The sequence below is a fragment of the Cyphellophora europaea genome (genome assembly GCF_000365145.1).
Source record: "Cyphellophora europaea CBS 101466 unplaced genomic scaffold supercont1.9, whole genome shotgun sequence".
Classification (NCBI taxonomy): domain Eukaryota; kingdom Fungi; phylum Ascomycota; class Eurotiomycetes; order Chaetothyriales; family Cyphellophoraceae; genus Cyphellophora; species Cyphellophora europaea.
Genome location: NW_008481815.1, coordinates 1,647,825 through 1,675,266, shown reverse-complemented (window position 1 = coordinate 1,675,266; position 27,442 = coordinate 1,647,825). Strand labels below are relative to the sequence as shown.

Here is a 27,442-nt window from a genome sequence, read left to right as displayed (position 1 = left end):
TGCAGATCCCATGAAAGAGGCCATGACGCGGAAGAAGCCAAATGTCAGCTGCTGCAGACGTTACCCGAGAAGACCGCTGACCGTGAATAGATCCCGGGCGGCTTGAAGCCCATGAACACGACCACGGGACCCAAGAGCTCTGAGAGTACCAGAAGCCGATACTTCAGTGACCATAGAGGGAGCATTGCCGCACCCACGAAAGCCTTTACGGCCTCCACCGACTCCTATGGCAATGAGCACACACATCCAAACAAAAGACTTAAACTCGACACAAGTGCGACACAGCAAAGCCCTGCAGCCTCTCTAGCCAGATCAAAAACCCCCACACCTAATCGAGAGGGCCGCAGCAAGTCGTATGCCATCAGCCTAGATGACAGCCACGATGGAAACACTCCCCTACAGTTTCGGCACCACGAGAAGAGCCTTCAGTCGAGGGAGGTACACGGCTCAATAGAGAGCATTCTTGATGACCCGCACATGAGCGCTGGTAACGCACGACATCCCCGCTCATCCCATACTCTCGATGATGGTGCAGTCAATTTTGGAGCGCGCAATATCAAGCGGAGTTTGCGAGAGTCTAGCAACGGTCCCCTCACCCATGCGAGAGCATACGCAGGAATAAGCGAAGGAGACGAAGGCGCCTATTTTCTGCAGCAGTCCAAGCGGCAGCGCAAAACCACGTCTACTCATTCGGATGAAGCACCGGAGACGCTGCAGGACAAGCCTAATCGGCCTACGAAGCGGCAACCAGGAAGTCCGGCGTTGACTGCACGGTTCTTCGGCGCGAAACACGTCGATGTTCCGTCAAGCAGTCCAGATGCTTTGCAAGAAGATGAGCCTGACTTGCCCCATAGGCCCATTAAACCGCCAACACCTCTTCGAAGTGATCTGCAGCGTTTGACTCCGAATACGCGATTGGCAGACAAGATACTTGGGAACTCTGACAGCAGCAAACTGGTTCGCCCGAAGGCCAAGAAATACCTAAGAGCGCCACCAGAGGCCTTTGCTCTAAAAGAGATTTTGGCTCATGGACTGATCAATACTCCAGATTATTATGAGTTCTGGGTGGATCCCGAAAAGAAGGACTTCTATATCATGCCCAGACACTCACGATTGCAGAACGAGTCGTTGATGACGCCCCGTGACGTCTCTAGTATTTGCCAGGCATATCACTCGGACACCACCGGTTTGCTCCATCTCAAATTCCGTGGCAGTCTGGACAAAGTATCGGATGCATATACGCTTCGGCTCGAGTCCGACAAAAGTGCCTATGATCTACTCAAGGCACTCCAGAAAATACAAGAAATAGACGATGTTGTACTGAAAGAAGATCACTGGATGGAACGTCTTTTCGAGAAGCGCGCTCGTGCTATTGACGAAATGGATACGTCTGGTACAGCGCATCAACACAAACCTTCGGAGTCGACCGATATCTCTCATCACTTCAAGCGAAGCGACAATCCTATACGACGCCAGCGCACTACGGATCACCGAGATCTACCTAGAAGCCAGGCTAAGCATGCAAGCCCTACCGTGATCACTGGAGCGGAGCGGAGTGGTCAATCTGTCAGCCGACCAGAAACTCGTACTCAGAATTTGCGTCGTGTTGTCGACTCAGATAATCGCCATGAATTGGAGCCAGACGCGACAGAGGAATTGGTCGAGCAACCTGCAACAAGTCGAACAACTAGAGCTTCCCGAAGAGCCGCACCACCAAAGCCCAGGACGCCATCTCCTCCGAAAATCAAATTCTCGAAAACTGGCGGTCTTGGTACTCCTTGGGAGAATGCTTTAGTCTACCCTCCCTCGGGGAAGAAGCGTGAGACGGTAGACTTCGGGAGTCTCGAGCGCCTAGACGACGATGAGTTTCTAAATGATACTCTTATCGGGTTCTTTCTGCGATATTTACAGTATCAAGTTGAGCAGACTCGCCCAGAGCTCATGAAAAAGATGCATTTTTTCAATTCTTATTTCTTCGACAACCTTACAAAAGGTGCCAGGTCAAGGAAGGATATCAACTATCAGTCAGTATCGAAATGGACTAAGGCTGTTGATCTCTTCACGCGTGACTTTGTCATTGTACCCATGAACGAGCACCTACATTGGTTTGTGGCCATTATCTGCAACCTTCCACACCTTAAGAGGACAGCGGATGATGGAGGGCATGAGGACAACGGCGCAGAAGACTCCTTGGCTACTGCAGGCGGGCCTGGCTCAGATGGTACCAACCAGGCCACAAACGAGACTCAGAAGTCCTTCGAAGAGCTCAGTATCGAAGACAAAGAACCTCAATTCGGGTCTCATTCAACAAGCCCACTGAATAGATCCGGCAAGAAGGGCAAGAAAAGGAAGCGTCAATCTTTACCGAAGTACAATCTCAAGTCACCTGTGATCATCAGCCTCGACTCGCTTGGCCAACCCAGAAGTCAAAGCTGCTCATTTTTGAAGCAGTATATTGTCCAAGAGGGCAAAAACAAACACGGCCTTGATATCGACGACAAAAAAATTCCTGCTATGACTGCCAAAGAAATACCCACGCAGGGCAATTTCAGCGATTGCGGCCTCTATGTTTGCATGTATCTTGAACAGTTCATGCGTGATCCAGACGGCTTTGTACGAGCAGTACTCCAGCGTGGAAGTTTACTGTGGCCGAAGCCAATTCATAGCAACGAACTTCGAAGCCGGTTACGAGCCCTCATACTGGAACTTCACCGCGAGCAGGAGGGAGAAGAGGCCAGAAAGCTCATTCCAGAACTGGGCAGCATCATGGTTGATATGCGCATCGCGGAACCCGAGGTGATCCCCAACAGCCCTCCAGCAGAGAAGGCCGAGTCCGCAACACGTTCCGACAATGCTCGAGAAGGCCAGACGAGACCGGCAGATGAAACCCGAAAAGAAAAGATCGACACGCCCTGGATGGTCCCTTCGCGCACTACTAACGAGGTCCGGCCTGCAACGCCTGCGGCTTTGAAGCGCCGTCATGAGGATGTGTCCGGACAACACATCGAGCCTAATGCCATTCTGATTGAGGATGATAACGAGTCGCCGCCTAGCGTGCGGAGCGCAAAGAGGCACCGGCGAAAGTCATTGGATTTTGCAAACCACAAAAGCCCCAAAGAACTAGCTGCGGCTCTACGTCAAGCAAGAGATTCCGAATTGGCTGAACGACAACTCAGAGCTGCCAGTGTCAACACCGACTTCATGAACAGTGATGCGCCTTACGAAAGGGCTGCCTCCAATGACCGGCTTAGCCTCCCAAGCTGGAACTCCGATCATGGTGAAGGACAACAGGGGCCATTCGAAGGAGCGAAACCAGACGCGAGGGAGCAGTCTGCTGAAATTCCAGAGACGCAGGACGAGCAGCTGCCCGAAGTCGAGTTCCAAGGCGCATCACAAGGTCGTGCAGGCTCTCAAGAGGTAATAATTTAGGGCATAGCAACAAGAGTACATGCTAGTAATTATTGTTCGAAGCAGAATCAAGATGAATGATTAATCGTCCTTGCTCGTGTACTCTAGTGGGCATCTCGATTACACTGCATGGTTGCCAAGATTCTCAGGCAGTGAATCGGCGATGATCGATCTGCAGAATAATCACCAAGGTGCGCGACTAAGCCACTTTCCTAAGCCCCCGTGTCGTGGTGAGGGATACTGAGGCAAGAAGACAGCGCCCCGGTGTCTGTACCTGCAGAAGTTGCTGTGGCAGATGAAGCGGACTGCACCGAATTCAGAACCGTGGGCACCAATCCCAAAAGACGAGTCATTTCTTGACAAGCGCAAAATCTAGCAGGCTGCAGGAGTACCCCACGGCGGGACGTTAGTTATGCAGCCCGGGCTGACTGTTTGGAGGGGCGGCGGCGGCTGCCGAGATTTGGGCGGCGTAGGACTTGCAGGCGTGGCAGTCCCAAAAAAATCTCGCATAATTACGTCGCAGATCGCTCCAGCAAGTAGCCCACACAGTTACAATTCATGACCCAGCTCTTCAATTTCGTCTGGTTGTAGATTCGAATCTCTCCATTGTCTACACTTCCCAAGGTATACCTAGCCGCCGGTTACAGGCATTTCACGAGCTCGTTGTTGGCGCATACCCCCGCCTCAGGGTTTTGCCCTCGTCCAGTCCAGATCCTAGTCGGAGCTGAGACTTCAGTCACACATTGCATCCGTCCAAAATTCACTTTCACGACCGTTTCCATTTCACCATCGCTACAAGCGAAATCAGCGAGTCTGGCGCACCGCGAGACCCATAGGCTGTAAAGCCGCTTTCTGGCTTCGGTATTCGATCCTCAGTCCTCTATGAGCCCAAAGGATTTGCTGCGCTTCCTGTCCAAGCCCGCAAAGTGAGTCCACTCCAGGCTTCTCATCACTTTCAGATCCTCCGAGATGTTCTAGGCCTTCTCAGTTTGCTGTTGAGGTTAGTCTAACTGTCCCAGGCCCAGATAACACCTACTCCGTTCTACTCTCGCCAACCAGAAGAATCACACCATTTGAAAGAGCATTGTCACTTGTGCTGCGTGACAGCGTCGACGTTTGATTTGAAAGACCATTAAAGACCGCCCACAATTCCGTTCGTGCAGGAGATCTTCTTCCTCCTCTCCTCCACCCGACCTCCTTAACACGACCCCCGAAAGGTCAGCCAACCCATACCACATTGCTGCTGGCAAAAGCCAGCCTCCACAAAAGCCACAGATAGTGGGCCTTCTCTACTCAGGCGAACACCGCATTGTTCGTCTGGGCGGCAGATAGTGCTTCACTGAATCATTCGTGATCAGTGCCTCTACAAGCCGCAGACTACCAGTCAACAACCCCATCTAATCGCACGTCCTCTTTTCGGCCAACCCGGAACGAGGATATGGTAAACATTGGGATTCCCAAGAACTATACTGCGTCTCCTACGGATTTGCACGCGTCGGCGTCTTTGACCAGCCGCTCCATCAATCATGAGGCTATCACCGATCTAGATTCGAGCAATGCCTTTGAAGGTCAGTTGCCATGCCGAGCAAGTATCCCGCAAAGCTAATTGTACTGTAGGCCCCGAGAAATTGCTTGAGGTCTGGTTCGCGCCCTCGCCAAATGACCTACTCGATTGCACTGAGCCTAAGGGCCTGAAGGCTGTCCCAGCCGAGGTCTGGAAGACCATGCTCGATCTTGTCCACTGCCAGGTTCTGTCAATCGTCGAAAGCGAGGATGTCGATGCTTACCTCCTGTCGGAATCAAGCATGTTCGTCTTTCCCCATAAGCTCATCTTGAAGACATGTGGGACCACCACCTTGCTGTGTGGCTTGCCACGCATCTTAGAGATTGCCACATTGTTCGGCGGCTTTCCTCGCAACACCGCACCCCCCAATCCGGGAATTCTGGTTGCTGCTGCTCCCTATCGCGTCTTTTACAGCCGCAAGAACTTCTTGTTCCCTGATCGCCAGAAGGGTCCTCATCGCAGCTGGAGGGACGAGGTCCACACTCTCGACAAGTTGTTCCTTCATGGCAGCGCCTACATGATTGGCAAAATGAATGGTGACCACTGGTATCTGTACCTCACCGAACCATTCACCATGCTCACTCCTCCGGCCAGTCCCCAGAGTATGGACAGCCCCGGTACCGAAACGAAAGTCATCGATCTGCCGTCTTCGCTTGTTACAGATCGTGCGGCCAAGGTGTGCGAGGGAGAAGATGAGACTCTGGAAGTCCTGATGACAGACCTTGACGAGGATAACGCCAAGCAGTTCTACCTCGAAAACGCGAGTGCGGTCGCGGCTGAGAGGTACAAGAACGCCAACATGGAAATGGACGATACCGTGGACGTGTTCAGCAACGCTTCGGACGCTAGCGAAGCAAACAGCACCAATGCTTTGGCTTCCGAGGGACACGCTTTGGGCACCATCGTTTCCGACGTTTGCGGTTTGTCTGACATATACCCCAAGAGCAAGTACCCGGAAGCTCGCATCGACGCCTATCAATTTGAGCCATGCGGCTTCTCCGCCAATGGAGTTATCCCCGCGGCTATTGGCAACAAGGGTACCCATTACTTCACCGTTCACGTCACTCCGGAGCCTGTCTGTTCGTACGCATCTTTCGAGACCAATGTGCCATGTGGGCAGAGCGGCCGTGATACTCAGGAGATCGTCCAACACGCTGTCGACATCTTCAAGCCAGGTCGTTTCTCGGTCACTTTATTCGAAGCCAAGACAAACTATGAGGAGTTGAGCGTCGCCGATGATAGTACCGTTGCCATGATTCGCGCAATGGAACAGAAGGCCTCCAAGCGCAACACTCGTATGGATTCGATCAAGGGCTACCGGCGTGTTGACCGTATTGTTCATGATCTCGATGGCTACGATCTGGTCTTCCGCTACTATGAACGTAACGACTGGAAGGGTGGCGCTCCTCGTCTTGGCGAGAACTTCTGAGCAAGTGATGAGCTTTCCTTGATGCTACCAGGTATCTATGGCTGGGGACACTCCTTATCAATGAAATGCGATCAGGCAGGCAGTGTACATTCATTTCTCGGTAGCGCGTCAGTGGAGTTTGACTCTTACCTGGCACGCAACTATATGCTAGCAACGACCTCTGATAGAAGCACTCATAATACAATCAAGTAGTGCCAAACCAGATTTTAGAAAAACATGTTCCCAGCACTTTTCTCGGCTTCGTTATAATGGCAAGGAGGCACGTGAGACGTTGCAAGCACTTATTGCCATGCACATGCTCACTTTCCGTCTTGAGATATGGTCGGAGCCGTGGTTTCTCCGCCTCCGGGCATGCATTCCGCTTCAGAACTCCAACTTGAGATTCATGAATAGTTTCCTCATCGACGCTTCTTGCATCACGCCATTCACACCTGAGAATTCGCGACTACCATTGTGCCTGACTGATAGAGGGAGACACACACACTCGTGACTGGTGACAAATCTCACCTTACTGCCTAAGCGAGTGACACCTGCTCGAAGTTCTCTTTGAAAGCACCTCCCCACCACCAACATGGCCACCTCTCCGCCGTCTCCATTTCCACCCACACTGCCAAACCCGAAGAAGCGCCCCTCCATGTCTTCTCAAACATCCACAACTTCGGCAGCCAAACGCCGTCAACTACACCCGCTCCGACAGACCTCCTTCCCCGCAGCGGTTGCGGGTGCCTACGACTCCGCCATTACGCCCTCGGCACGTTCCGAAACTGGTTCTATTGCCAACAGCACCTTTTCAGCGACTAGCTCGAAGGTTCCCGGCCGAGGCAGGGGAAGGCCAAAAAAGAATGCGCCTTTGCCTGCCGACAAAGATGATACCGCGCGAAGTACTACGACCAAGGGTGGCGCGGCCAAGTCGGTTGTGAGTGGGAAGTCGGGTGCGCGGTCAGAAGCAGGCGGTGATGAAGACGAAGACGACGATGATGAAGAGGTGGAAGTGGAGATCACGGCCGATGAGAAGAAGCGCGAGGAGGAAGAGGATACGCGTCGCGCAGATCGCGAGCGCATGCTGGCCAGCGCTTTCAATGAGGAGCAGAGGACGAGATATACTCAGTACCGGAGTTGGAAGATTGAACCCAAAAATGTACGCCGCATCATTAACCAAGTGATGAGCCAGAGTAGCGTGGACAGGGTGGTGAGCACGGTGAGCTGGACAAGCAAGCTGTTTGCTGGGCTGTTGGTGGAAGGTGCGAGAGATGTGCAAAAGGAGTGGGCGGAGGCATACGATAAGACCCGCGAGGAAGAGAAGAAGTGGCGGCGGGCGGAGCTGGAGCGGCTGCTGTTGAAGAGGGAGGAGGGCGGCATGGGCGAGCAAGAGAAAGTGCTCGTGCAGCGAGATATCGAGCGACTGAAGAAGGAGAGCGAGGAGTACATACCCAACCCACATCGGGGTGGCTTGCTGCCGGATCATCTCAGAGAGGCGTTGAGGAGGTACAAGGCTGATGGGGAGGGATTTGGGGCCGGCATGCAAGGCAGCAGTCACAGTCTACTAGGTGTACCGGGCAGTGTGGCGTATCGCGCTGGAGATGGAACGACGGGCAGGAGGCTCTTCCGATGATCACTTGCATACGTGGCGGGCGTCGGCGAGAGTCGTTTATGACTTCAGTAAGACGGTCCTGCGACGGTGCATTGTGGACGATTGACAAATGAGTCAACTTCTTTTCCGCGGCCCTGTAATCGACCGCGCACAGATTATGATACCCAAGGCAGCGTAATGCCATGTCGCCTCGGCGCGGCAGTACACTTTCTTCTCTCTCGTTTCCTCAGCAAAGTACCAGCAAGAGTAATGCAAGGTCGCGTCAAAATCACACCTGCTCATTCGACGAGTTCGTATACTACTTTCCCAAGGGATCCGCAGGCCAAGTCGATCTCCGTATGGGAGTTGTTGATGCCACGGGCCCGCAGACGTGAGATCACGTTGATTCGCTTACCCGCCACCCATTTGGAGCATTGTTTCAGTCTAAAACATTCCCAAAGTCGGCTAGCCTTGCACGAAGTGCATGTTTGGTAGCCTCTTCGTAAGTCGACTTCGGACTACGTATTGATTGATTCCCCCAGTGCGACAATGCACTAGTATTGGACGCCTGATCAGGCCGCGCCGAAAGGTGGATACTGATATCAGCCCTGCAGCGACCTCTGACAACACTTATATATTAGATCGCCAGCTCTCCCCCAGGCCCAGACCTGCAAGCATCTTTCTACGAGCCTCCAGTTCTCTTGGCACTCTCTCACAGACAAATCCTCTCTGGAATCCCATGCCTTCACCCATCAACATGGACTCCGCCATCTCATGGAACACCCTGCTGTCGCAATGGCACTACCTCTTCGCCTACTTCTGCCCGCTCTTCATGTTCGCCGTCTTCCTGAATTCCCTCTCCATCACGCGCTCCGTCGAAATGTGCAAGCAGGTCGGCTTCCCGCCAAAGCGGCCGGTGGGGGCAGGAAGCTCCTCTCAAAAGCAGCAGCAGACGTCGCCTACCCGGCTGGACCCCTTCTTCTACCTCTTTGCGCAGCGCTGCTTCGGCATTGGCCTCATGCTCACTATTCTGGAGGCGTGCGGCGAGTGGCGCGCCGTAAGCGTTATGTTGGGGTGCATGTGCGTGAACGGCGTGCGGGATGGGTGGTTGGTGCTCACGGACGGGGAAGGGGGCGTGGGGAAGGCTTTCGCGGCGCATTGGGGCATTACTATCGTAGGGGCGTGCTCTACTTGGAGGTTGTGGGCGGAGCATTGGTGAGAGGCTAGTCTGGGTCGTCCTTGCGAGGAGATGGCGTCCGAGGACAAAGGTTGGGGCTCGTTGATGCCGGCATTATTGCGAATTCTGCAGGGAATGGCCTTTCAGGAGACAGGATCGGGCATCCGGAAGGGCTGTAGACAGGCAAGAGTATCGTGAAGACTGTGCGCAGTGTGTGTGTCGAAGCCGTGCCAGTGGTCCGACACAGCGAGGCAACCGCAGGGCAACCTCTCGCTTGAATCGGCAGGTGGGACGTATCCGTGGGATATGATTTGTCGGCACTTCGGAATATAAGGTAATTCGAAGTATATGCTCGCTCAGTTTTATCACAGCATCTACAGCGTAGTACCGGCGGTACAGAAGATCGCTATGGCGTTGTTATTCATACCGAAAAGATGCAATTCACTCAAGGTGCTTATAATGCTTATAACAGAACCGTCGGAGCAGCATCACAGGCGGTACGCTTTGGGAAGTTCTAATTTTTGGTCCTCACTTCTTGGGGCTGCTAGAGCGGTATCAATAGTGCAGCATCTCAACGCTGGAGAGACAAGATCCTTCATCGTGAAGACCTTCGCCGCTGGTACCCTACGACGTCCAGCTTGGCTCTTGAGGATGTTTGCAGACCAGCCATGAAGGCTTCCCAGGCTGACATCTATCTCAACCCAGAAGCACCGATATTTTACGACAGACTCTCTCACAGCGTACTTGACGCCGGCCAGATCCGTGGATCACCGCTGGAGATGTGACTTCGGGACCTTCAAAGGGCATCCGTGGTGGTGGAGACCCATTTCGAATGGAGAGGTCAAACGCCGAAGCAGGCTATTGCAGGTGTTCGACACATTCAGCGGACTGTCCGGTCAAGCCTGAACCTCCATATTGCCTGCTCTTGAGAAGGCTACCGCAGCAAACCCTGCACCCTCTATCAAATTCCCTCGTGACAAAGTGGCAAGCCGCAGGCTTTCTGTATTCCGTTAGCAAGCTTATTGGTGACATGTACCGCCACGAGAGCAGCGCAGCCAATACAACCAATCGCTTTCAAGTGACAGCAGCGAGACACTACTCACCTCAGACGAAATGAGCCATACCTGAAGCCGGTATCTAAGGCAACCGCCGGGATACTGCTGCACTATCTCCAAGTGGTTGCCTTGTCAAGGCGTCGAGACTTGGCAACAGGTAAAGCAGATTTTTAGGAAGAGCTACGCGAGCAGGGGGCTACGGTAAGCAAGCAGGTCTGACACTTCAAGACAGGCGTCGTGGTATGTGTGTCCTTACGACCAGCGTCCCACAGTAGGCCAGGTTCTAGATATGCGCGTGACATTGAGTTGTCCAAGCCACCGGATGTGGGGATATACTCTGTACACGTTCACGGTCCCTTCCGACGGCGTGGGCAACGACAGGTTATTCACAAAGTTTGCATTCCTCCACTGCTCCCCACCGAACGCACACAGTCCGACAACTAGCGGACAACATGGTCTGGGGTATAGCGTGCTCGGCAGCAACGCTCCGATGCGTACCCCGCAGAGCCCACGCGTTACGGATACCGCCCTATGATAATCCAATCTGAGGAGAGGCTCTGTGCTAAGCGACCAAGCACTACGTGGCGCTTCGGGTAAGGATTCTTGTCTCCTGGAGTCTACTTGGCGGCAATCGTGGTCGCGAACATGCCGAATGCCCCACGGATCCGCGACAATGAGTTTGCAGTTGGAAACATATAGATACCCGATGCCGCCCGCTATGTCCTGGAAAGTCTGCTACTTGCGACTTTCTACCTCAAATATATATTGGGACTTAAATTCAAGACTGCAAAATGGGGCTGGGCGTGTTGGACGACAAGCACCTTGAGCATGTGCCGGGGACGGCGTTACTGGCCGATATGATCGATGCCCGGCAGCACCGCTATCACGGTACGCGCCCCAGAACTATCCAAGCCGCATCACTGATCGATACACAGGCCGTGACACATCTCGATTGAAGCACGCCAAGGGCAGGAATAGTGACATCGTGCTGGTTCCTCAGCCAAGCGAATCGCCTCGAGACCCCCTGAACTGGCCGACGTGGAAGAAAGATCTGATGCTTCTTATCATCAGCATCGACACTGCAGTCGTGGGTAAGAGTAGTACAGCAGACTATCACACCAGTCCTGACTGATAGCAGGTGCCTGGGGTCCGATGATTACACCAGGTTTCGCCGAGATGGCCGTCCAATTCGATATGTCGTACAACGACCTCAACGCCGGCCTTGGTTGGGCCATCTTCGCGATAGGAATCTCCTGCTTTATCACGAACGGTCTTTCCGTCAAGTTTGGCCGACGTCCGGTGATCATTGGAGGCAACCTCTTTCTGTTTGTTTCGAGCGTCTGGGCTTATTTTGCCCACTCGTATCATTCGCTGCTTGCCAGCAGAATCTTTGGTGCCATCGGTATGAGCCCATTCGAGGTTCTTGTCACTGCTATCATTGGCGATCTCTATTTCGTCCATGAGCGCGGACTTCGTCTGGCCTTTTGGGGCTTGTGTCTGAGTATTGGGGTTGGAGGAGGAAGCTGTATATCCGGCTATATCATTGAGGTAAGGAGGGCTCTTGCTTGATCAGGTGGATAGTCTGACTTGTGTCCAGGACCTTGGCTGGAACTGGACGTACGGCATTTGCGCATGCTTTTACGGAGCATTCATCATCCTCATATTCTTCGTGAGTCACCCCTTTGCAGCTTACTCGGACATCAGGTCCATGGACACGTTCCCGCGTACTCCGAACGGTTTTCAGATAAATCCAAGCATACTGACAGGCCGCAGTTCTGTCCTGAAACGGTATACAAGCGAGACCCGGCGTACAACATCGACCTTGGCACGACCGATCACACCGAGGAAATCCTGGACGCCAAAGGTGCTTCCATCGAGGAGAACGAGGATGTCGAGAAGGTCGAATCCCACACTTCCGTCCGCCAAGTTCCGATTTATACCGGTGCAGATGAGAAGCCTTACACCTGGTTCGAGCAGCTACTGCCAGTCCGTGGCATTGAGTCAGATGAGAATCTGCTGTACATCATCTTCCGGCCTTTCGGAATGCTGCTGTTCCCACAGGTGTTGTATGGGTTTATTACATACGGCTTGTCGACATCCTGGCTTGTGGTGATGATCAGCGTTCTCGCACAGCTTTTCACCGTTCCGCCATACAACTTCAGTGTCTCACAAGTTGGACTCATCAGTATTGCACCATTGGTAGCCTCATTGCTTGGCTTTGCGGCCGGTCCGCTCAACGACTGGACGGTGAAGAAGCTGGCCCGATGGAACAACGGCATTTACGAGCCCGAGTTTCGACTGTCTCTAAATGTCTTGACGTTCGTCCTAGGTGTAGTTGGATTCTTTGGCTTCGGTGGATGCCTTGAGAATGAGACTGCTTGGCCTGGGCCAGTCATCCTGTACGGGCTGATCTACTTCGCGATGGCGTTTCTCAACATCGGGTAAGTATTGACATCGCTATCTGAGTCTCCCGCTGACGCTGGAGAATAGTATATACGGCTACATCACCGAATGCCATCGAAACAAGGCACCAGAAGCCTTTGCTGCGCTCAACTTGCGCAACATCTACTCCTTCGGAATGAACTACTTCATCTCCTCCTGGATTACCAAGCAAGGACCGCTGCAGGTATTCAGCACAATTGGTGGTCTACATATCGTGAGTAATCGAGCTCGCTGTTGATGGGATTGAGTGACTGACGAGAGCAGTTCATCTGTCTCCTGACCATTCCGATGTGGATTTTCGGCAAGCGATGCCGCAGTGCGACTGCTCGATGGACCATCTTCAAAAAGATCCAGGACACGTAGCTGCTGACTGTCATGCCAGCCGGACAAGACCACGAGATTCAGGGACAGGCACCACCGTACAGCGCCCGGGACCGGTAGGATAGTGGTGATCAATGAGAAATTGCTGGATCACTGATAGCTGCACTCAACAAAACATTGCCCACAGCTCGCGAGCGTCGCCGACTCCAGGCGAGACTCCCAGCCTGACCTTTCGAGGAACTGCTAGACCTACTGACGAGGACTGCTAGTTCCATGCGTTTTGAGGCTTCAAGAGTACTGAGACAATTTGGTGGCTGCATGATCACCTGTGATGTCTCAGACATTATTGATAGATATCATCAGAATGCAAGACATGCGGGTACAGACCTCGTAGTAATGTAGCACAGTGCCGCGAGGTATTGCGAGACTCGCCCTTTTGCGATCCATGCGTCGCCCTATCCGAGCGTGCTTGTCGACTTTCACAGAATCCTTCCGCGTTGCCGGCTTGATGGACAGCAATGACTGTTTCGAGAATTGCGTACTCAGGTTGAAACACCTCGGACAAGCAGAGGTTACGACCTTGACTGGACCAGACACCATGTATAGGTATAAGTGGAGCCCAATCGCCCATGCAGCAGCCATGCGCTTTGGCTGTCACGTCCACTCGAGCGTTTACAGTGGCGATGAATGCATGGCGCTCTCCGGAACATACTTGTACAGTCTTGCACCAGAAAGATTATGCTGTCAAGCCCTTCATTGTCACTTAGGGGTTTAGACCCCAGACAGTTGGCGACATGCTCACAAGAGCATATAGCCGTCAGTCTCAGCTGGCTCAGCATCAGCATCTGTCGAGCGCAGCAACTCAATCGTTGAAGCGAAATCACCGAACGTTGCAACTACCATGATGCATTCCTTCACACAAGCTCTGGTTCTCATCTTCGGGGTCTTCATCGGCCTGGCATCAAACGTGTTGGCCGCCTCATCCGATCCGTTCTACGACATGTCTGTCTTTCCCAACGCAGATGATGCTGTTGCCCTCCTGTCGACTCAGACCCAAGACGAGGCACAAGCTAACAAGGCTTCGTGCACACCCGTTTCTTATGCAACGCCGCACCCGTACAAGCTTGTGGCTGAACCCGGGCCGCATTGCTCTTATCAGTCCTGGGTCTCTGTGTACACCACCGACGTCGCCAAGGAAGCTGGCATCAGGCAATGCCAGGATAGGTGCAACAAAGAAGCCCGTTGCCGCTCTTTCAACTGGTCCCTCGACTCAATCACCCCCAAAGTCGGCGCTTGCGAGCTGAGTGCCAACTTCTATGACGCCAGTGTCCTCCAATGTGACAACAGTAGCACCAACAGCTACCTTGCTGTGTACAATGCCACCAACTGGACTCCACCAGAACCGTTGATTCCGAATGGCAACTTCGAAACGGGATGCCTGAAGCCCTGGTTCTTCATGGACTTCACCTCGGACAACTCGATGCAGGCAACAATGGTCGAATGCAATAGAGATTGCGCACCTGGCGGCGGCAAGCGCTATGTCAATGTTACGGGTAATGGCCAAAAGGGCGACCCTCGCGATCACATTGATGCATACATTGGGCAACAACCAGCTCTTACCGAGAGTGTCAAGTACCGGCTGACTGCACATATCAGAGGCGACAGCGGTGAGTTCAGGTTCACGTATCCCGTTCATCAATCGGTGGTCATCCGCGCGAATGCCACCGCCGAGTGGAAGAAGGTTACAGGCACTTTCATGGGTCGTAATGTGGGAACATTCCTGATTCAGATGGATTCACCTGGGAAGGCCAACTTTGCGGTTGATAACGTCAAGGTTGAGAAGGTGTAGAGATCAAGCAACTTGCAGTACATTGGACGGACTAGCTGGCTGATGACCGACATCAGACAACACATGAAGTCTCGCCTGTGGTCTCAGAGCGTGAGCAAAAGGGTCAGAGGTCCTTGATGTGGAAATAACGGGACGAGAGGGCGACGAAGCAGGTGGTGTGATGTCTTTGCAGACTAAGGCCGGACGCCGATATTTTCTCGCCCCGATTGGCTGGGTCTCGGCGACCAGCGAACCTCTCGCCCTCGGACAATCTCATGATCGTATTCCAGACCCTTTGTTGAGCCATGCGGCTTTTCGTATTTGGTTGCGCTCACCATACCATCACAGCTCGGTCGAGCGATAGCGGTTTTCATGTTTCCAAGACTGGTTCGCGTACCTTCGTCTACGGGTCTCGGCGTGCGCCACACCCGTTGGGATCTGGGACTAAATCACCGCTCTGTTCTTATGCATGGCACGGCTGGTTCGGTCGAGCATGTGCTTGTGCGGATTGGCTAATTGCTCACCTCAGCTACTTGGGTACCCAATATATTGATGCTGTGTCTTCGCCCTCGTTATCCATCCCCTTCCCTCGAACCTTATAGACACAAGCTATTCACCCAAGACCCATAGATCTCGAGCACGTCGTTCACTCAATTGCTTCAACCGACATATTCTCACTCCGTGCGATGCCATCCCTTGCCCGCAAACATTCACAACGGCCCCGAAGCCATCTATCAGTACCATACAACATCAATGCATTCATTCCGCACAGCCCTTCTGGCCGCCAACTTCCAACCCAGCCTCAAGCTGCGCCCTCCGAGATGCTATCTGGCTTGCTTCTCGAAGACGCTATTCTATACAATGCCACCAAGAAGGTCAACAATGCACCCGACAAGGTCTTCTTCAGTGGCATGCTAGCAGGCTTCTGGGTTGGCATCGGTGGACTAGCAGCCGTCAGCGCGGCGGGCGGCATCCCCGAAAGTGTGCGGCATGACTGGCTCTCGTTGCCCAAGTTCCTCATGGGCGCCTTCTTCGCATTCGGTAAGTTATGCAGCAACAACCATTGGTACACTGCTCACACTTTCACCAGCTCTGCACTTTATTGCCCTGTTCGGAGGAGATCTCTTCACGGGCAACACCATGGTCCTGGCAGTCGGTGAGTTCCTACGCCATCGCCGGATCCCGGCACCAGCTAATACCTCTGTGTAGGATGGTACAACAAGGTCGTCCCGCTTCGACGAATCCTAGTCAATTGGCTCCTTGTATATCTCGGAAACTGGGCGGGCTGTCTGCTCACTGCATACTTCTTCGGCTACCTGACAGACTTGTTCGACTATCCCCAATATCGCAGCTACCTGAACGAAGTCGTTGTCGCAAAGCTGGAACATCCAAGTGAGTATCACCTCGCTACAACAAGGACATATGCTGACAACGGCACTCAGACTGGGGCCAAATATTCCTTCGAGCCATCCCAGCCAACACGATGGTGTGCATGGCCGTCGTCCTAGGCCTCTCAGCACGCGATGCCGCCGGCAAAATCCTCGCACTATGGTTCCCCGTCGTCATGTTCGTCCTCTGCTCGTTCGAGCACTGCGTCGCCAACAGTAAGCAGCCCTCTCAAACATCCCAAAATCCCCTTCCGCCCAACTAACCCGCTCAACCAGTGTTTTTCACTTCTCTCGGCCTCATGTACGGCGCCCACTCCACCATCGGCCGACAATGGTACAACCAATCCGCCGCCGTGCTCGGCAACATCATCGGCGGCGCCATCTTCATCGGCCTCATGGAGCACCTCCTCAACCACTGGCGCTCGCCCATCTTCCGCTCCCACCACCCCCACTCCGGCACCCTCGTGGGTCACGACGTCGAGAGCACCAGGAGGGCCCGCGACTTCATCGTCGGCCTCGCGAGCCACAACCACAGCAAGCCGGCCGTGCATGTGAACGCCCAGGAGGCGCCGGATTCAAGGGATATCAGCCAGGAGGTGTCGGATGCTGAGGGGCAGCCTGAGGCGAGGGAGGAGCGGGCTAATGCGGCGCAGAGAGACGGTGCGGCCGCCGCGAAGCCGAAGAGGGGGTCGCCGCTTTGGCGCATTATAAGCCGACGAGCGGAGGATGAGAAGGATGCAGCGGATAATGTTTAGATTTTTGAAGGGCTTTGTCTGTTTTGGGTGGGTTAAGCATGGCGCTGGTTCGGAGTATGGATATGATACCAGATAAACGTAGAATCTAGATAGATAGATAGATAGATAGAACCACGACAGGGCGTCGTGATACCGTCGAAGTAGACAACATACAACACTGTCGTACTCTCGTCGCAGATCGATGTCCAACATAGCCCCAAAGTCGTTCTATCAACAAACAAAGCTGGAGGTCTCACAACCAATTCTGCCCTCTCGCCCTCCGCCCGTCCCTCTCGCCCTTGTAGATCCACTTCTTGCTGGTGGGGATGGCCATGCCCACCAGCGCCGACAGGACCTGCACGCCGGCCTCGACGCCGTCCACGACATTGACCTTTCGCGTCCCGTCCTCCTCCCGCACCCCGTCCTTGGCCGCCCTCACCATATCCGTCATGCCCGCGCAGCCCAGCAAGATGGTATCCGCCCCCTTGGCCGCCAGCACCCTCGCCGCGTGCGCCACGCGTTTCAACACCTCGGAGCGATCGCGGCTCTCGAGCTCCAGCACGCCCAGGCCGGTGGCCTCGCTGCCGACGTAGAAGTGCGTCAGGCCGTAGGCGGCGACGCTGTCCTCCTGGCGGAACTTGCTGCGCGCGCCCGTGGCGACGATGCCGAAGCGCCCGCCCAGCATGCGCGCCACGTACAGCGAGGCTTCCATGATGCCGATGACGGGCACGTCGTAGGACTCGCGCAGGGCGTCGATGAGCGGGTGCGCGCTGTAGCAGGCCACGAGCATGCCGTCAAAGTTTTGCACCGTTTCGTTGTTGGGCGCCGCGTACTTGGCGAGGTCGCGCAGCACGGCTTCCGTCGACATGATGGCGTCCGTGGCGGATTCGATGGCGGTTGGGGCGGGGTAGGGCGCCGTGTAGCCGGTCAGTTCGACGTTGGCGGGGAGATTGGGCCGCACGGAAGCTAGGCAGGCATCGGTCATGGAGCGCGTCGAGTTGGGGTTGATGAGCAGGATTTGCGCCGGGCGTTGTCTCGGCGGCGCGCTGATTGGGGTTGAGAAGGGGGATCTGCCGGTGGACGGGCGGGACTGAGCGGCGCCAGGAATGGCGTTGGGCGGGGAGGCGGCCGTGGAGCGCGAGACTGGTCGCGAACTGGTGGCAGTCACGTAGCCTGAGTGCTGGGGCTGGAGGGGTGTGGCGCCGGCCGAATCGTTGGGGCGATGTTGAGATTGCCCGCCGACAGTGCTGCTGCGAGAGCGGCTACCGTGGTCGGCGAAGGGATTTGGTGTGGAATTCGAAGCCGAGACAGGGGATTGTCCGGAGCCAGCTTCAACAGGAGGCCCCTGGGGGAAGTTGGCGCTGGAGAAGCGCGTGCTGTAATTGATGGGGTTCTGTTGGTAGGGACTGGGTTGGCCCAAGGACTGGTATGGCTGTGTTTGGTACTGTTGTTGACTCTGCTGCTGCTCCGGATTCGGTGATGGAGAGCCTCCTGGCCGGAGGGTCATGGGGTGGGTGTCTGCCATGTGGTGCGGACTTGGCGGTTCTCGAGCTTCGTTGATTCACAGCAAGTCGAGGCTTTGCTAAACTCTGCAACTAGTCGTGACTCGCGATAGAAAAGATTCGAGTCCAGGTCGATATACAGTGCGTAGATGAAGTGTGACGCGTTGACTCGGACGTGACCAGGCCGAAGACAGCGGGCGACAGCGAGAGCTGCTGCAGGAGACACCAGTCTATTTATGGACGCCAAGCCCGCCTTATCGGACTCAGGGGGGCCAAAACTGATGTCCGACTTCTTTGGATCCAAGTTTCTTGTACCTTTCTCATCATGCATCTACAAGGTGTGCTGAAGGGTTCTAATCTACGCGGAAGATGCCCCTGGAGATCTACGTCGCAGCTTTCTACAGAAAGTCTGGCTCCTTCACTCCCGTCTGTTCTACCATAATGCCATAGTGTTCAGGTCGGCGGTGCCTCTCAAACGCAAACACCTTTCCTTTACCCCGTTTGCAGAAATCCAAGTCGCACTCCCATACCAGAAGCTCGTCGCCCTCGGTCTTCGCCTCAATCACCACTTCGCCGTCGGGGTCCACAATGCAGCTGCCGCCAATGAGCGGATACTTCCCATCCTCCATGCCACACTTGGCGACATTGATGCTCCAGCATGCGTTGGAGTAGCTTCCATGCTGAACGGATAGTTTGTTGTGGAACAGCGCTTCGTTCTTCGCCATTTCTTTGGTCTTGATCTTGGGGTTGGTGCCCAAGAGCTCCGGCGCCCAGCCGGTGGTGTTGTATCCACAGAGCACCATCTCGACACCTTGCAGACCATATGGTCGCCATGCTTCAGGCCATCGACGGTCATTGCAAATCATCATTCCCATGATCGGATCTCCCCGTCCCAGTGTTTCCTTGTCATTGGCAGCCTTTCCCGAGGCTTTGGTGAGCGGACTCTCAACGAGTCCCGGTGCTCTAAACGCCTTGAACCCCAGGTTTCCGGGCTTGAAGTACCTCTTCTCCAGCTGGTTGGTCGCATCGGGTCTTTCATATGGCTCAACGGTCCCGGGTAAGTGGACTTTGCGGTACTTGGCAATGACCTTGTCCGCAGCGGCCGAGTAGTAAACGTTGGTGTTGTAGTGCTCGTGCTTGTCGCCAGAGGCATCAGCACATTCGGCGTAGCCGATGCTCAAATCCATGCCATACTCCCGAGCTTTATCAAAGACGGGCTTCATGTTATGTGCCTTGGCTGGATCGCCGTCTACCTCGCGCTCAAAATACTTCTCCAATTCCTCAGGGTTAGTGATAAGATGACGGGGAAAAAAGGTGACCAATGCGATCTCTGGCAGCACAAATAGCTTGACGCCTTTCGTCTTCGCTTCGTCCATGAGCTTGAAAATGCGAGCAATGACTTCAGATCGCGCAGTAGGCACGTCTATCGGCCCAAGTTGTGCACCGGCGACCACGATCTTGCGGGAAGGGCCCGCACCATTGGTGCCGTTGGTGATGTTTGTGATCGGCTCCATGCTGAATGGTTGGATCGTCGTCGATAGATGTGCGTTACAATGGCTTAGGAGCAAAAGTCAGAGTCAGTGTGCAGAACGCTTGTCGCCGCGAGTTATACCAGGTCGTGGGCCGGTCGTTGGAGACGGCACGGCCTTGTCCGACTTTGCTGGAGATCGGCGCATCGCAAGCCACTCGACCTATCAGAAGTGGATATGAGTCACTTGTGGTAGGACAACAAGAAAAAGGCTGGCCCTTGCCGACAGCGAGCCTCTACTCGGCTTCTGCACCAAGTCAGCATGGCACTCTCTGCCGTTGTTACCGTTGCACTGCTCACGCACCCAATAATAGCCATCTTCCTCCTACCTTTGGCTGCCGTCCTCGTCTACCGCATTTCCCCGTTGCATACTCTCGCCCATATACCTGGACCACATCTCCCACGTCTGTCGTCGCTGTGGCTGGTGCGCCATGCCTGGGTCGGCGACGAGGCCTCGGCAGTCCACAGACTCCATCATCGCTATGGGTCTGTAGTCCGAACGGGGCCAATGTCAGTTGATATTGCAGACGGTGATGCTCTACAGGCTATCTATGTCGACAAAGGTGGTTTTCGGAAGGCCGCATTCTATCGCAATTTCGATATCGACGGTCATGCAAGTATCTTCTCTGAGCTGGAGCCCGGAACCCGAGCACCAAGAGCGAAAGCAGTAACTCCTTTGTTCAGCACAAGCAACCTCAGAAATGGCCGTTCGACCATCTATAGCTGTGTTGATCAGTGGGTGGAACGACTCAAGGAAGCCGCACATACTGGCAAGCCGGTCAATGTTCTGGACTTGACACGCGCCTTGGCAGTTGACGCAGTCACTGCCTATCTGTTTGGAAAGTCTTATGGCGGCTTAGACGGGCAAAGAGAAGAGAGGAGAGCTGTTGCAGATGAGGTTCATGGTGGTCTGTCAGCAGGCGGAATGGTCAACAGCTTCGTGGCTGTAGGCCGCTACTGGTATCTACCTCAAAGCGCCTTTGCCTGGCTTGAGTGGGCAGAGTCAAAGATCTATCCTGACTGGGAGGTCTTTGCCAGTATCAACGTTGTGGACAAGTTTGTCGAAGAGGTAGTGGATCAGAGTATTGGTGAGAAGGGTGCAGGCTCAACGTATCAGGCTCGATTGCTGCAAGCAGGCCTCTCGGAGAGCGAAGTCAAGGCGCAGTGCAAGGATCTCATGTTTGCCGGTACAGACTCAACTGGCATGAACCTCGCGACCATCGTCTACATGCTGGCGAAGCATCCTGACAAATATGAGAGGCTGAGGAAAGAGCTGACAGACGCGAAACCGTCTGAGGGCGAAGTTCAATCACTGCCTTACCTGCGAGGTGTGGTCAAAGAGGGTCTGAGAATCAGCATGGCGAACCCATCGAGACTTCCGCGAGTTGTTCCGCCTGGTGGATGGATATTCAAAGGCACATTCTTCCCAGCTGGAACAGAGGTGTCCTGCACTCCTTATGAGCTTCACTTTGACCCGAATGTCTTCGAGGATCCAAGAGCATTCAAGCCGGAGCGTTGGCTTAACGCCACGGAACAGATGAATCGAGATGCCATTCCGTTTGGTCTGGGCACGCGACAGTGCATCGCGCGGAACCTGGCGACGATGGAGCTGTACTGTGCGACGCAGCGCTTGGTGGAGACTGATGCGTTGAGGGGTGCCCGATGTTGCAAAGATCAGATAGAAATCTTGGAGTGGTTCAACTCGAGAGTGACCGACGAGAAGATTGAGGTGGTCTGGGAAAAATGAAGGGACATTTCAATTGATAGATCATGCTTAGATTTGTTGTCCAATCATAGTCAACTGCCGTCCTCTCCACTTGCCACAGCCAAGACTCTTGTCCTCTGCTCAGAGCAAAAAGCAAAGAGCAAAAAGCAAAAAGATGTTGAGAGGAGTGGGATCTTGGAGGTTTTGTCAGCTAGAATCCCCGAACAGATTATGAGCATAACTAACTCGAACCCACGCGGGTTGCCCCATGAGAAATCTAGTGAGCTAGGATTTAAGCCATACGCTTGAGTCCCACTGCAGACGACCATCAGTTACATGTCCAGAAGTAATGTCTTCTGGGGTGAATCTCACCGCCATAACCGCTCGGCCATCCTCCCCGGCAAGCCAGGTCGTTCGAAAATCGTTCTCGACGACATTTCAGAGCCAATTTTTGGGTTATCAAATATATATACGTACATTAAACACTGCCCGAAAATATCCGACTTTTGGCGCCAAAGTAAGCGTCCTCAAGCGAATCGGTGGGCCTGGATGAGGTGCTTTCTGGGCTCCATGCTGCCCAATTCAAAGCTGCTACTGCCACACCTTGAATTGCATCCGCAATCAGCAAGACACACATCAAACCCGTGTCCGGGCTGAATCGCCACGACATATTTCTTGACTCACGACATGACTGCGAGTCGACTATGTCCCCCAGACCCAGCACTTTCTCCCGAACAGGTCCATGGAACCATGTCCAGTCTGCTGCTCGCGCTGTATGGTGACATTCCAGGACTAAAACCTTTCCTTTTCTCACTGTAGGAGTAAGACCAAAAGTCATTACAAACGCGGATTCAGCCAGCACCTTCGTCCGGGATGCTCGGACGAAATGCCAGAAGAGAGGCATATTCTTCATGTGCCGTGTAGATGTGCTTACTTAATTCCGAAGGCAGCAGAATAATTGCGATCGGACCGTCATAGCCCAGAATAACCATCAGATCTTCAGCGTTCATGCTACGTAGAGGTGAAGTCCATCGTTGCTGATAGCGGCGGATTCAAACTTTGGAACGTGGCAGTCGCGACAGCTGCGGGTCGCACTTCAGCCCCAACTTGCCCCGTCTCTCCATCTGAATAAGCAGAGAACCTTCCGTTCGCAACACCGTCCTTTACGACTTCTTTCACCTCTATCAGACATTCACTTACCCGAAACCGTCGTTCGCTGACCTACCTGACCGCATCCGCGACAATGTCGCTTCCTTACAGTACCTCGAACTCGCCCGTGGGCGACCAGTCAGCCGATCATTCGCAAGGACCGCCGCGAAAGAAGATGAGGAAGGGAACCAAGAGTTGCCTCGAGTGTAGGCGGAGGAAGATCAAATGTACCTTCGAAGCAGGCCGGACTGCCATCTGCAACGAATGCTATGCACGAGGTTCCACTTGCATCGATCAAGAGCATGGAGACATCAACGCCTATGCCCAGCAAGCGGCGGAGCAGTCGTCCTACAGTCTCCGCGAACGGGTGACCCAGCTTGAAGGACTTGTCAAGCAAGTCCTCCACCGCTTCCCTGATGGACACAACCCAGGCGATTCACCATCAGTCGATCGCACTCAGGTCGACGCTCAGGCAGCCGAAGTCCTCAAAAGCTTGAAGACCGGTGCGGCGCCGACTTCCCCTACCATTGAAGAATCCATATATCTACCCGGCGGTCTTCGCGACGAGGCACCCGCGCTGACCTTGTTCGACAATGCCGTTATCAGCCGGAAAGATTCTGCGCCTGCTGTGTCTCGCTCACAATACAATAAATCCAAAACTGTCATTGCAGCTCTAAACCAGCTACTGCCCTCCCCTCACGATCTCGAGATCATCCTAGAATCTTCACATGAGTGGTGGACGATATGGCGAAAGATGTTCCCTCAGATCACCGATCGAAGATGCGAGACCATGAAGCAGTCAGTCTCTCATTCACTGCGATCAGAAAAGCCTGCCGAGATTGCCAAAATCATGCTCTGCATCGCTATAACTATACATCAGATGCCCCACGGGTTCGATTGGAGTCGGTTGCAGTTGAAGGAATCTCGTTCACAGCTCATCGAAAAATATGTTTCCACCGTCAACAGGTTGATCGTGTCCGATGACGAGATCGCCGCGACTGTGGAAGGGATCGAATGTATGGCCCTGGAAGCCAAGTATCAGGTGAATATGGGCCGACCTCGGCGGGCATGGCTTCTATACACTCGAGCCATCAGCTTCTCTCAACTCTTGGGCTTCCATCGCTTGGCCAGTCACCCGAACAAGAACAACATCGATATCAAACGACAGATCGGTATCTGGACACACCTAGTCCTCGGGGATCGTTTCATCTCTCTTATCCTAGGTCTGCCCTACTCCGTTCCTGATGCTTTCTGTACTCCCTATTTTTCTGCTGGCGCATCCGCCGTTCCGGCTGTCATGAACGATGGTGAATTGTTCATTCAGCATATGATGCCAATTGTCAGTGGTTTGGTTGACCGCAACCAATCTGTGACTCCCATGGCTTACTCGGCTACACTCAGCTTGGATCAACGGCTCGATGACCTCTATTCCGGCCAAGATCCTTCTTGGTGGACAACTGAGATGATTTCTGGCCAAGCTACGGAGGACCATTTCGATCGGCTGCAAGCACAATTTTTCTACCATCAGGTCAAGGTGCTGTTACACATGCCTTTTATGCTGCGGCCACACAAAACCAATGACAAGCGATATCAATACTCACATACGCAGGCTCTTGATGGTGCTCGTGGCATGATCAGGTATTACGAGGCCCTGCGCACGAACACGTCCGTGGGTCCTTACATCTGCAAATTGATCGACTTCCAGACCTTCACTGCGGCAATGCTTCTGGTGCTGAATCTTTGTGGCTACTCGGCCACGCACAGACAGAATGGCGCATCCGACTCGCCTGATCTAGAACAAGACCAGGAAGACTCGGAGTTGATCGATCGTACCATCTCGCTTCTACGGGGGGCTTCCGAAGAAGTAGGAGGTGTCGTGGCTGCTCAGTCCGCCCAAGCTCTTGAGATGATTGCCAAAGTACGACATTTGACTCCGGAGATGGCCAAGGTATGCACTCCAGAAGAGATGGAGCGACACACCTGTCAGGTTTCGATCCCTTACTTTGGCACTATCACCATTGGTGCGGGCAAGCAATTTGTTCCCATCAAACCTGGAACATACACAAAAGCTGGCGAGGGAAGGTCCAAGTCGCAACCGCCAGGCTTACAGAGGACGAATCAGAATACAGGGCTTCCGACTCCTCCATCATTGGCTTCTTCGTCGTCCACGCAGCCGTCGCCGGTGGTAACCAATCTCGATGGTCATTCTGCACGTCAGCCGCCCGAGTATACTGGGACAGACTATATTGCGCCTGGTCTTGGTCAGCCATGGCCAGAAGACGATCCCTTTATCAGTTTCGACCCGATGATGGCATTTGCTCCTGGTATGGGAGGACCCCTGGACTTTCCTACTGCGGATTCTAGTGGTGGGAGCTCCGGGTTTACGCCGCAAGCATATACATCTACTCCTGAACAAATGTCTGGCTTTTCAGGATCGAGTGGCTATGCTTTCCTTCCATTTAGCACCGGAGGTATGAATGGAAATGCGGATCTGGACCAAGGATGGAATTGGCTGGGCGTCGATGCGCCTGTGATGCAATGATGGGAATGATTTGATGAATGCCATGAGAGGCACGTGGTCTCCAATAGCTGGTCACCCGACCTTGTTGACTCTACATCAGCCGGCGCAAGACTGCGCAATGTACAGTCTCTGTTCGCTCTTATTAGACCCTGTTCTGTGATTGTACCCAAGTCAACCTGGTTCATGCTGATGCCCTGCGTGTTGCTCCGATCGACTAATCCGTACTGGAGCTAAGACATATTCTCGCCGAGATGCCAAAGCCGCTTGCGGGTGTAGGATGGACGTGCGCAAAATATGCCCGTATTTGCGGCAGCCATCCGAGCGTACCGTGTTTTTTATCGTCTGGTGGTGGAGGCCACAGATGGTCGGCTCGTACACGGACATGCTAAGCCACCCAACATAGATGGTCCGTCTGCATATCTAGCTAGACTGAGAACGGGCGACGCTGCGACGTTCTGCTTTTGACGACGCTAAGGTCAGCCTTTTCGGACTCGAGAGCGTGCTAGGTGCGGCTGTAGGACCCCGCATTTCGGAATATATGGCACTTTGCGTTGCATTTAAGGCGACCCGAGGTCTACAGGTGACGCCAGCAGATGCCGGGGAACCAGGTAGCTTGTTTAAGCCAGGGGCGGGGAAGTTCATGGCTCGAGTACATGGTCTGAATCGGAAGGTCTGACTACAACACGAACTTCGCTCGAGCACAAAGGTCGTCCGTTCTGAGATTTGCACAGTGAAGAAGAGTAGGTACTTACCACGCATTTCCATTACTATACTCGCACCGAGGCTCTCCTGAACTCAGCTCTCGCCCTTCTTGGATCGGTCGGCATCAGCCTTCTACGCCCATGACCTCGCCATCAGCACCACCAACCCAAACTCTTCTCCAAAGACCATGGCAGCCTCATCAACAACGACAACCACCGCCACCACCAGCACCTTCCCCGCCATCATCGCCTACCCCCCCGACATCCACCCCGACGGCCCAATCCAGCCAAAGTGGCGCTTCCATCCCACGCTCCGCCTCTCGCGCGGCCCAGCCCCCAAGGAGCTGCAGATCCGCATGCTCGCCGCCGGCGTCTGCCACACGGACGCGCTCATCTCCTCGACCCCGGCGTCCTATCGAGGCTACCCTTTCATCCCGGGCCACGAGGGCGCCGGGTACGTCGAGGCGGTCGGCGAGGGGGTCACGGTGGCGCAGGTGGGGGATCCCGTGCTGCTGAGCTATGATGCGTGCGATGCGTGCGAGTGCTGCGTCAAGGGCGGGACGGGGGCGTGGTGTGAGCGGTTTGGCGAGTTGAATTCCGCGGGGGTGGAAGGGGAGTTTTTGTTGGAGGGTGGCAATGGCGGTGGTGGTGGTGGGGAGGCGCGGGTGGAGGATGGAGGAGGGGTGTTGGGGAAGTTCTTTGGGCAGAGTTCGTTTGCGGGCAGGAGTTTGGTTAAGGAGCGGTGTGTGGTCAATGTCAAGGGGTTAGTGTCCGGGGATGAGGAGTTGAAGTTGTTGGCGCCGTTGGGGTGTGGGTTGATGACGGGGGCGGGGAACGTGGTTAACATCTTTGACGTGGGGAGTGAGGATATAGTGCTTGTTACGGGGCTGGGCGGCGTCGGGCTGGGAGCGGTGATGGCGGCAAAGGCGAGGGAGGCCAAGGCTATTGTGGTGGTGGACAGGGTCAAGAGTCGGTTGGCGCTGGCGCGTGAGTTGGGAGCTACGCATGTTGTGGATACAACCGGGATGGACCTTGACCAGCTGGCAGAGGAGATCAAGAAGGCTGTGGGCGACTTGAGGATTGGGTACGGACTCGAGACGACGGGGGTGGTGAAGATCGTTGAGCAAGGCATACGAGCCGTTGGACATCGAGGGCATTTTGTGTCCGTCGGTGTTCCGCCCATGGACAAGACGGTCACGGTTGGTGTAGCGGATATGATGCTAGGAGGGAAGACATATTCCTACAACTACTTCGGTGATTCGGAACCACGGGTCATGGCGCCGCAGATGATGACCTGGTGGAGAGAGGGCAAGTTTCCGCTGGAGAAGCTGGTCAAGTTTTTCCCGGCCAAAGACGTAGACGAGGCATTGAATGGAATGCACGACGGGACAGTGATCAAGCCGGTGCTACTATGGTAGGT

At 54.3% G+C, this 27,442-nt stretch overlaps 12 protein-coding genes across 12 annotated transcripts; 10 read left to right on the top strand and 2 right to left on the bottom strand.

Annotated features, from left to right (window-relative positions):
- Positions 1-90: 90 nt before the first annotated feature.
- HMPREF1541_09085 (uncharacterized protein) lies at positions 91-3,429 on the top strand (the record flags this gene model as incomplete). Its single annotated transcript, XM_008723403.1, has 1 exon — positions 91-3,429. A coding segment is annotated over one exon (3,339 nt), but the record flags the coding sequence as incomplete, so codon positions are not given.
- Positions 3,430-4,846: 1,417 nt separating this feature from the next.
- Positions 4,847-6,401, top strand: HMPREF1541_09084 (S-adenosylmethionine decarboxylase proenzyme; the record flags this gene model as incomplete). The annotated part of the gene is made up of 2 exons (XM_008723402.1): positions 4,847-4,976; positions 5,026-6,401. 2 exons carry the CDS (start codon positions 4,847-4,849, stop codon positions 6,399-6,401), a joined length of 1,506 nt encoding a protein of 501 aa, XP_008721624.1.
- A 571-nt stretch (positions 6,402-6,972) lies between these two features.
- HMPREF1541_09083 (uncharacterized protein) lies at positions 6,973-8,013 on the top strand (the record flags this gene model as incomplete). The annotated part of the gene is made up of 1 exon (XM_008723401.1): positions 6,973-8,013. One exon carries the CDS (start codon positions 6,973-6,975, stop codon positions 8,011-8,013), a length of 1,041 nt encoding a protein of 346 aa, XP_008721623.1.
- Positions 8,014-8,728: 715 nt separating this feature from the next.
- Positions 8,729-9,190, top strand: HMPREF1541_09082 (uncharacterized protein; the record flags this gene model as incomplete). Its single annotated transcript, XM_008723400.1, has 1 exon — positions 8,729-9,190. One exon carries the CDS (start codon positions 8,729-8,731, stop codon positions 9,188-9,190), a length of 462 nt encoding a protein of 153 aa, XP_008721622.1.
- A 1,804-nt stretch (positions 9,191-10,994) lies between these two features.
- On the top strand, positions 10,995-13,008 carry HMPREF1541_09081 (uncharacterized protein; the record flags this gene model as incomplete). The annotated part of the gene is made up of 7 exons (XM_008723399.1): positions 10,995-11,091; positions 11,139-11,294; positions 11,339-11,751; positions 11,801-11,872; positions 11,977-12,644; positions 12,694-12,859; positions 12,910-13,008. 7 exons carry the CDS (start codon positions 10,995-10,997, stop codon positions 13,006-13,008), a joined length of 1,671 nt encoding a protein of 556 aa, XP_008721621.1.
- Positions 13,009-13,870: 862 nt separating this feature from the next.
- HMPREF1541_09080 (uncharacterized protein) lies at positions 13,871-14,815 on the top strand (the record flags this gene model as incomplete). Its single annotated transcript, XM_008723398.1, has 1 exon — positions 13,871-14,815. The coding sequence occupies one exon, from the start codon at positions 13,871-13,873 to the stop codon at positions 14,813-14,815; it is 945 nt and encodes a 314-aa protein (XP_008721620.1).
- An 800-nt stretch (positions 14,816-15,615) lies between these two features.
- HMPREF1541_09079 (uncharacterized protein) lies at positions 15,616-16,937 on the top strand (the record flags this gene model as incomplete). Its single annotated transcript, XM_008723397.1, has 5 exons — positions 15,616-15,835; positions 15,885-15,950; positions 16,004-16,186; positions 16,237-16,398; positions 16,459-16,937. The coding sequence occupies 5 exons, from the start codon at positions 15,616-15,618 to the stop codon at positions 16,935-16,937; spliced, it is 1,110 nt and encodes a 369-aa protein (XP_008721619.1).
- A 232-nt stretch (positions 16,938-17,169) lies between these two features.
- On the bottom strand, positions 17,170-18,423 carry HMPREF1541_09078 (uncharacterized protein; the record flags this gene model as incomplete). Its single annotated transcript, XM_008723396.1, has 1 exon — positions 17,170-18,423. One exon carries the CDS (start codon positions 18,421-18,423, stop codon positions 17,170-17,172), a length of 1,254 nt encoding a protein of 417 aa, XP_008721618.1.
- Positions 18,424-18,816: 393 nt separating this feature from the next.
- HMPREF1541_09077 (uncharacterized protein) lies at positions 18,817-19,932 on the bottom strand (the record flags this gene model as incomplete). The annotated part of the gene is made up of 1 exon (XM_008723395.1): positions 18,817-19,932. One exon carries the CDS (start codon positions 19,930-19,932, stop codon positions 18,817-18,819), a length of 1,116 nt encoding a protein of 371 aa, XP_008721617.1.
- A 276-nt stretch (positions 19,933-20,208) lies between these two features.
- HMPREF1541_09076 (uncharacterized protein) lies at positions 20,209-21,693 on the top strand (the record flags this gene model as incomplete). The annotated part of the gene is made up of 1 exon (XM_008723394.1): positions 20,209-21,693. The coding sequence occupies one exon, from the start codon at positions 20,209-20,211 to the stop codon at positions 21,691-21,693; it is 1,485 nt and encodes a 494-aa protein (XP_008721616.1).
- Positions 21,694-22,894: 1,201 nt separating this feature from the next.
- HMPREF1541_09075 (uncharacterized protein) lies at positions 22,895-25,342 on the top strand (the record flags this gene model as incomplete). Its single annotated transcript, XM_008723393.1, has 1 exon — positions 22,895-25,342. The coding sequence occupies one exon, from the start codon at positions 22,895-22,897 to the stop codon at positions 25,340-25,342; it is 2,448 nt and encodes an 815-aa protein (XP_008721615.1).
- An 868-nt stretch (positions 25,343-26,210) lies between these two features.
- On the top strand, positions 26,211-27,440 carry HMPREF1541_09074 (uncharacterized protein; the record flags this gene model as incomplete). The annotated part of the gene is made up of 1 exon (XM_008723392.1): positions 26,211-27,440. One exon carries the CDS (start codon positions 26,211-26,213, stop codon positions 27,438-27,440), a length of 1,230 nt encoding a protein of 409 aa, XP_008721614.1.
- Between the last annotated feature and the right edge of the window lie 2 nt (positions 27,441-27,442).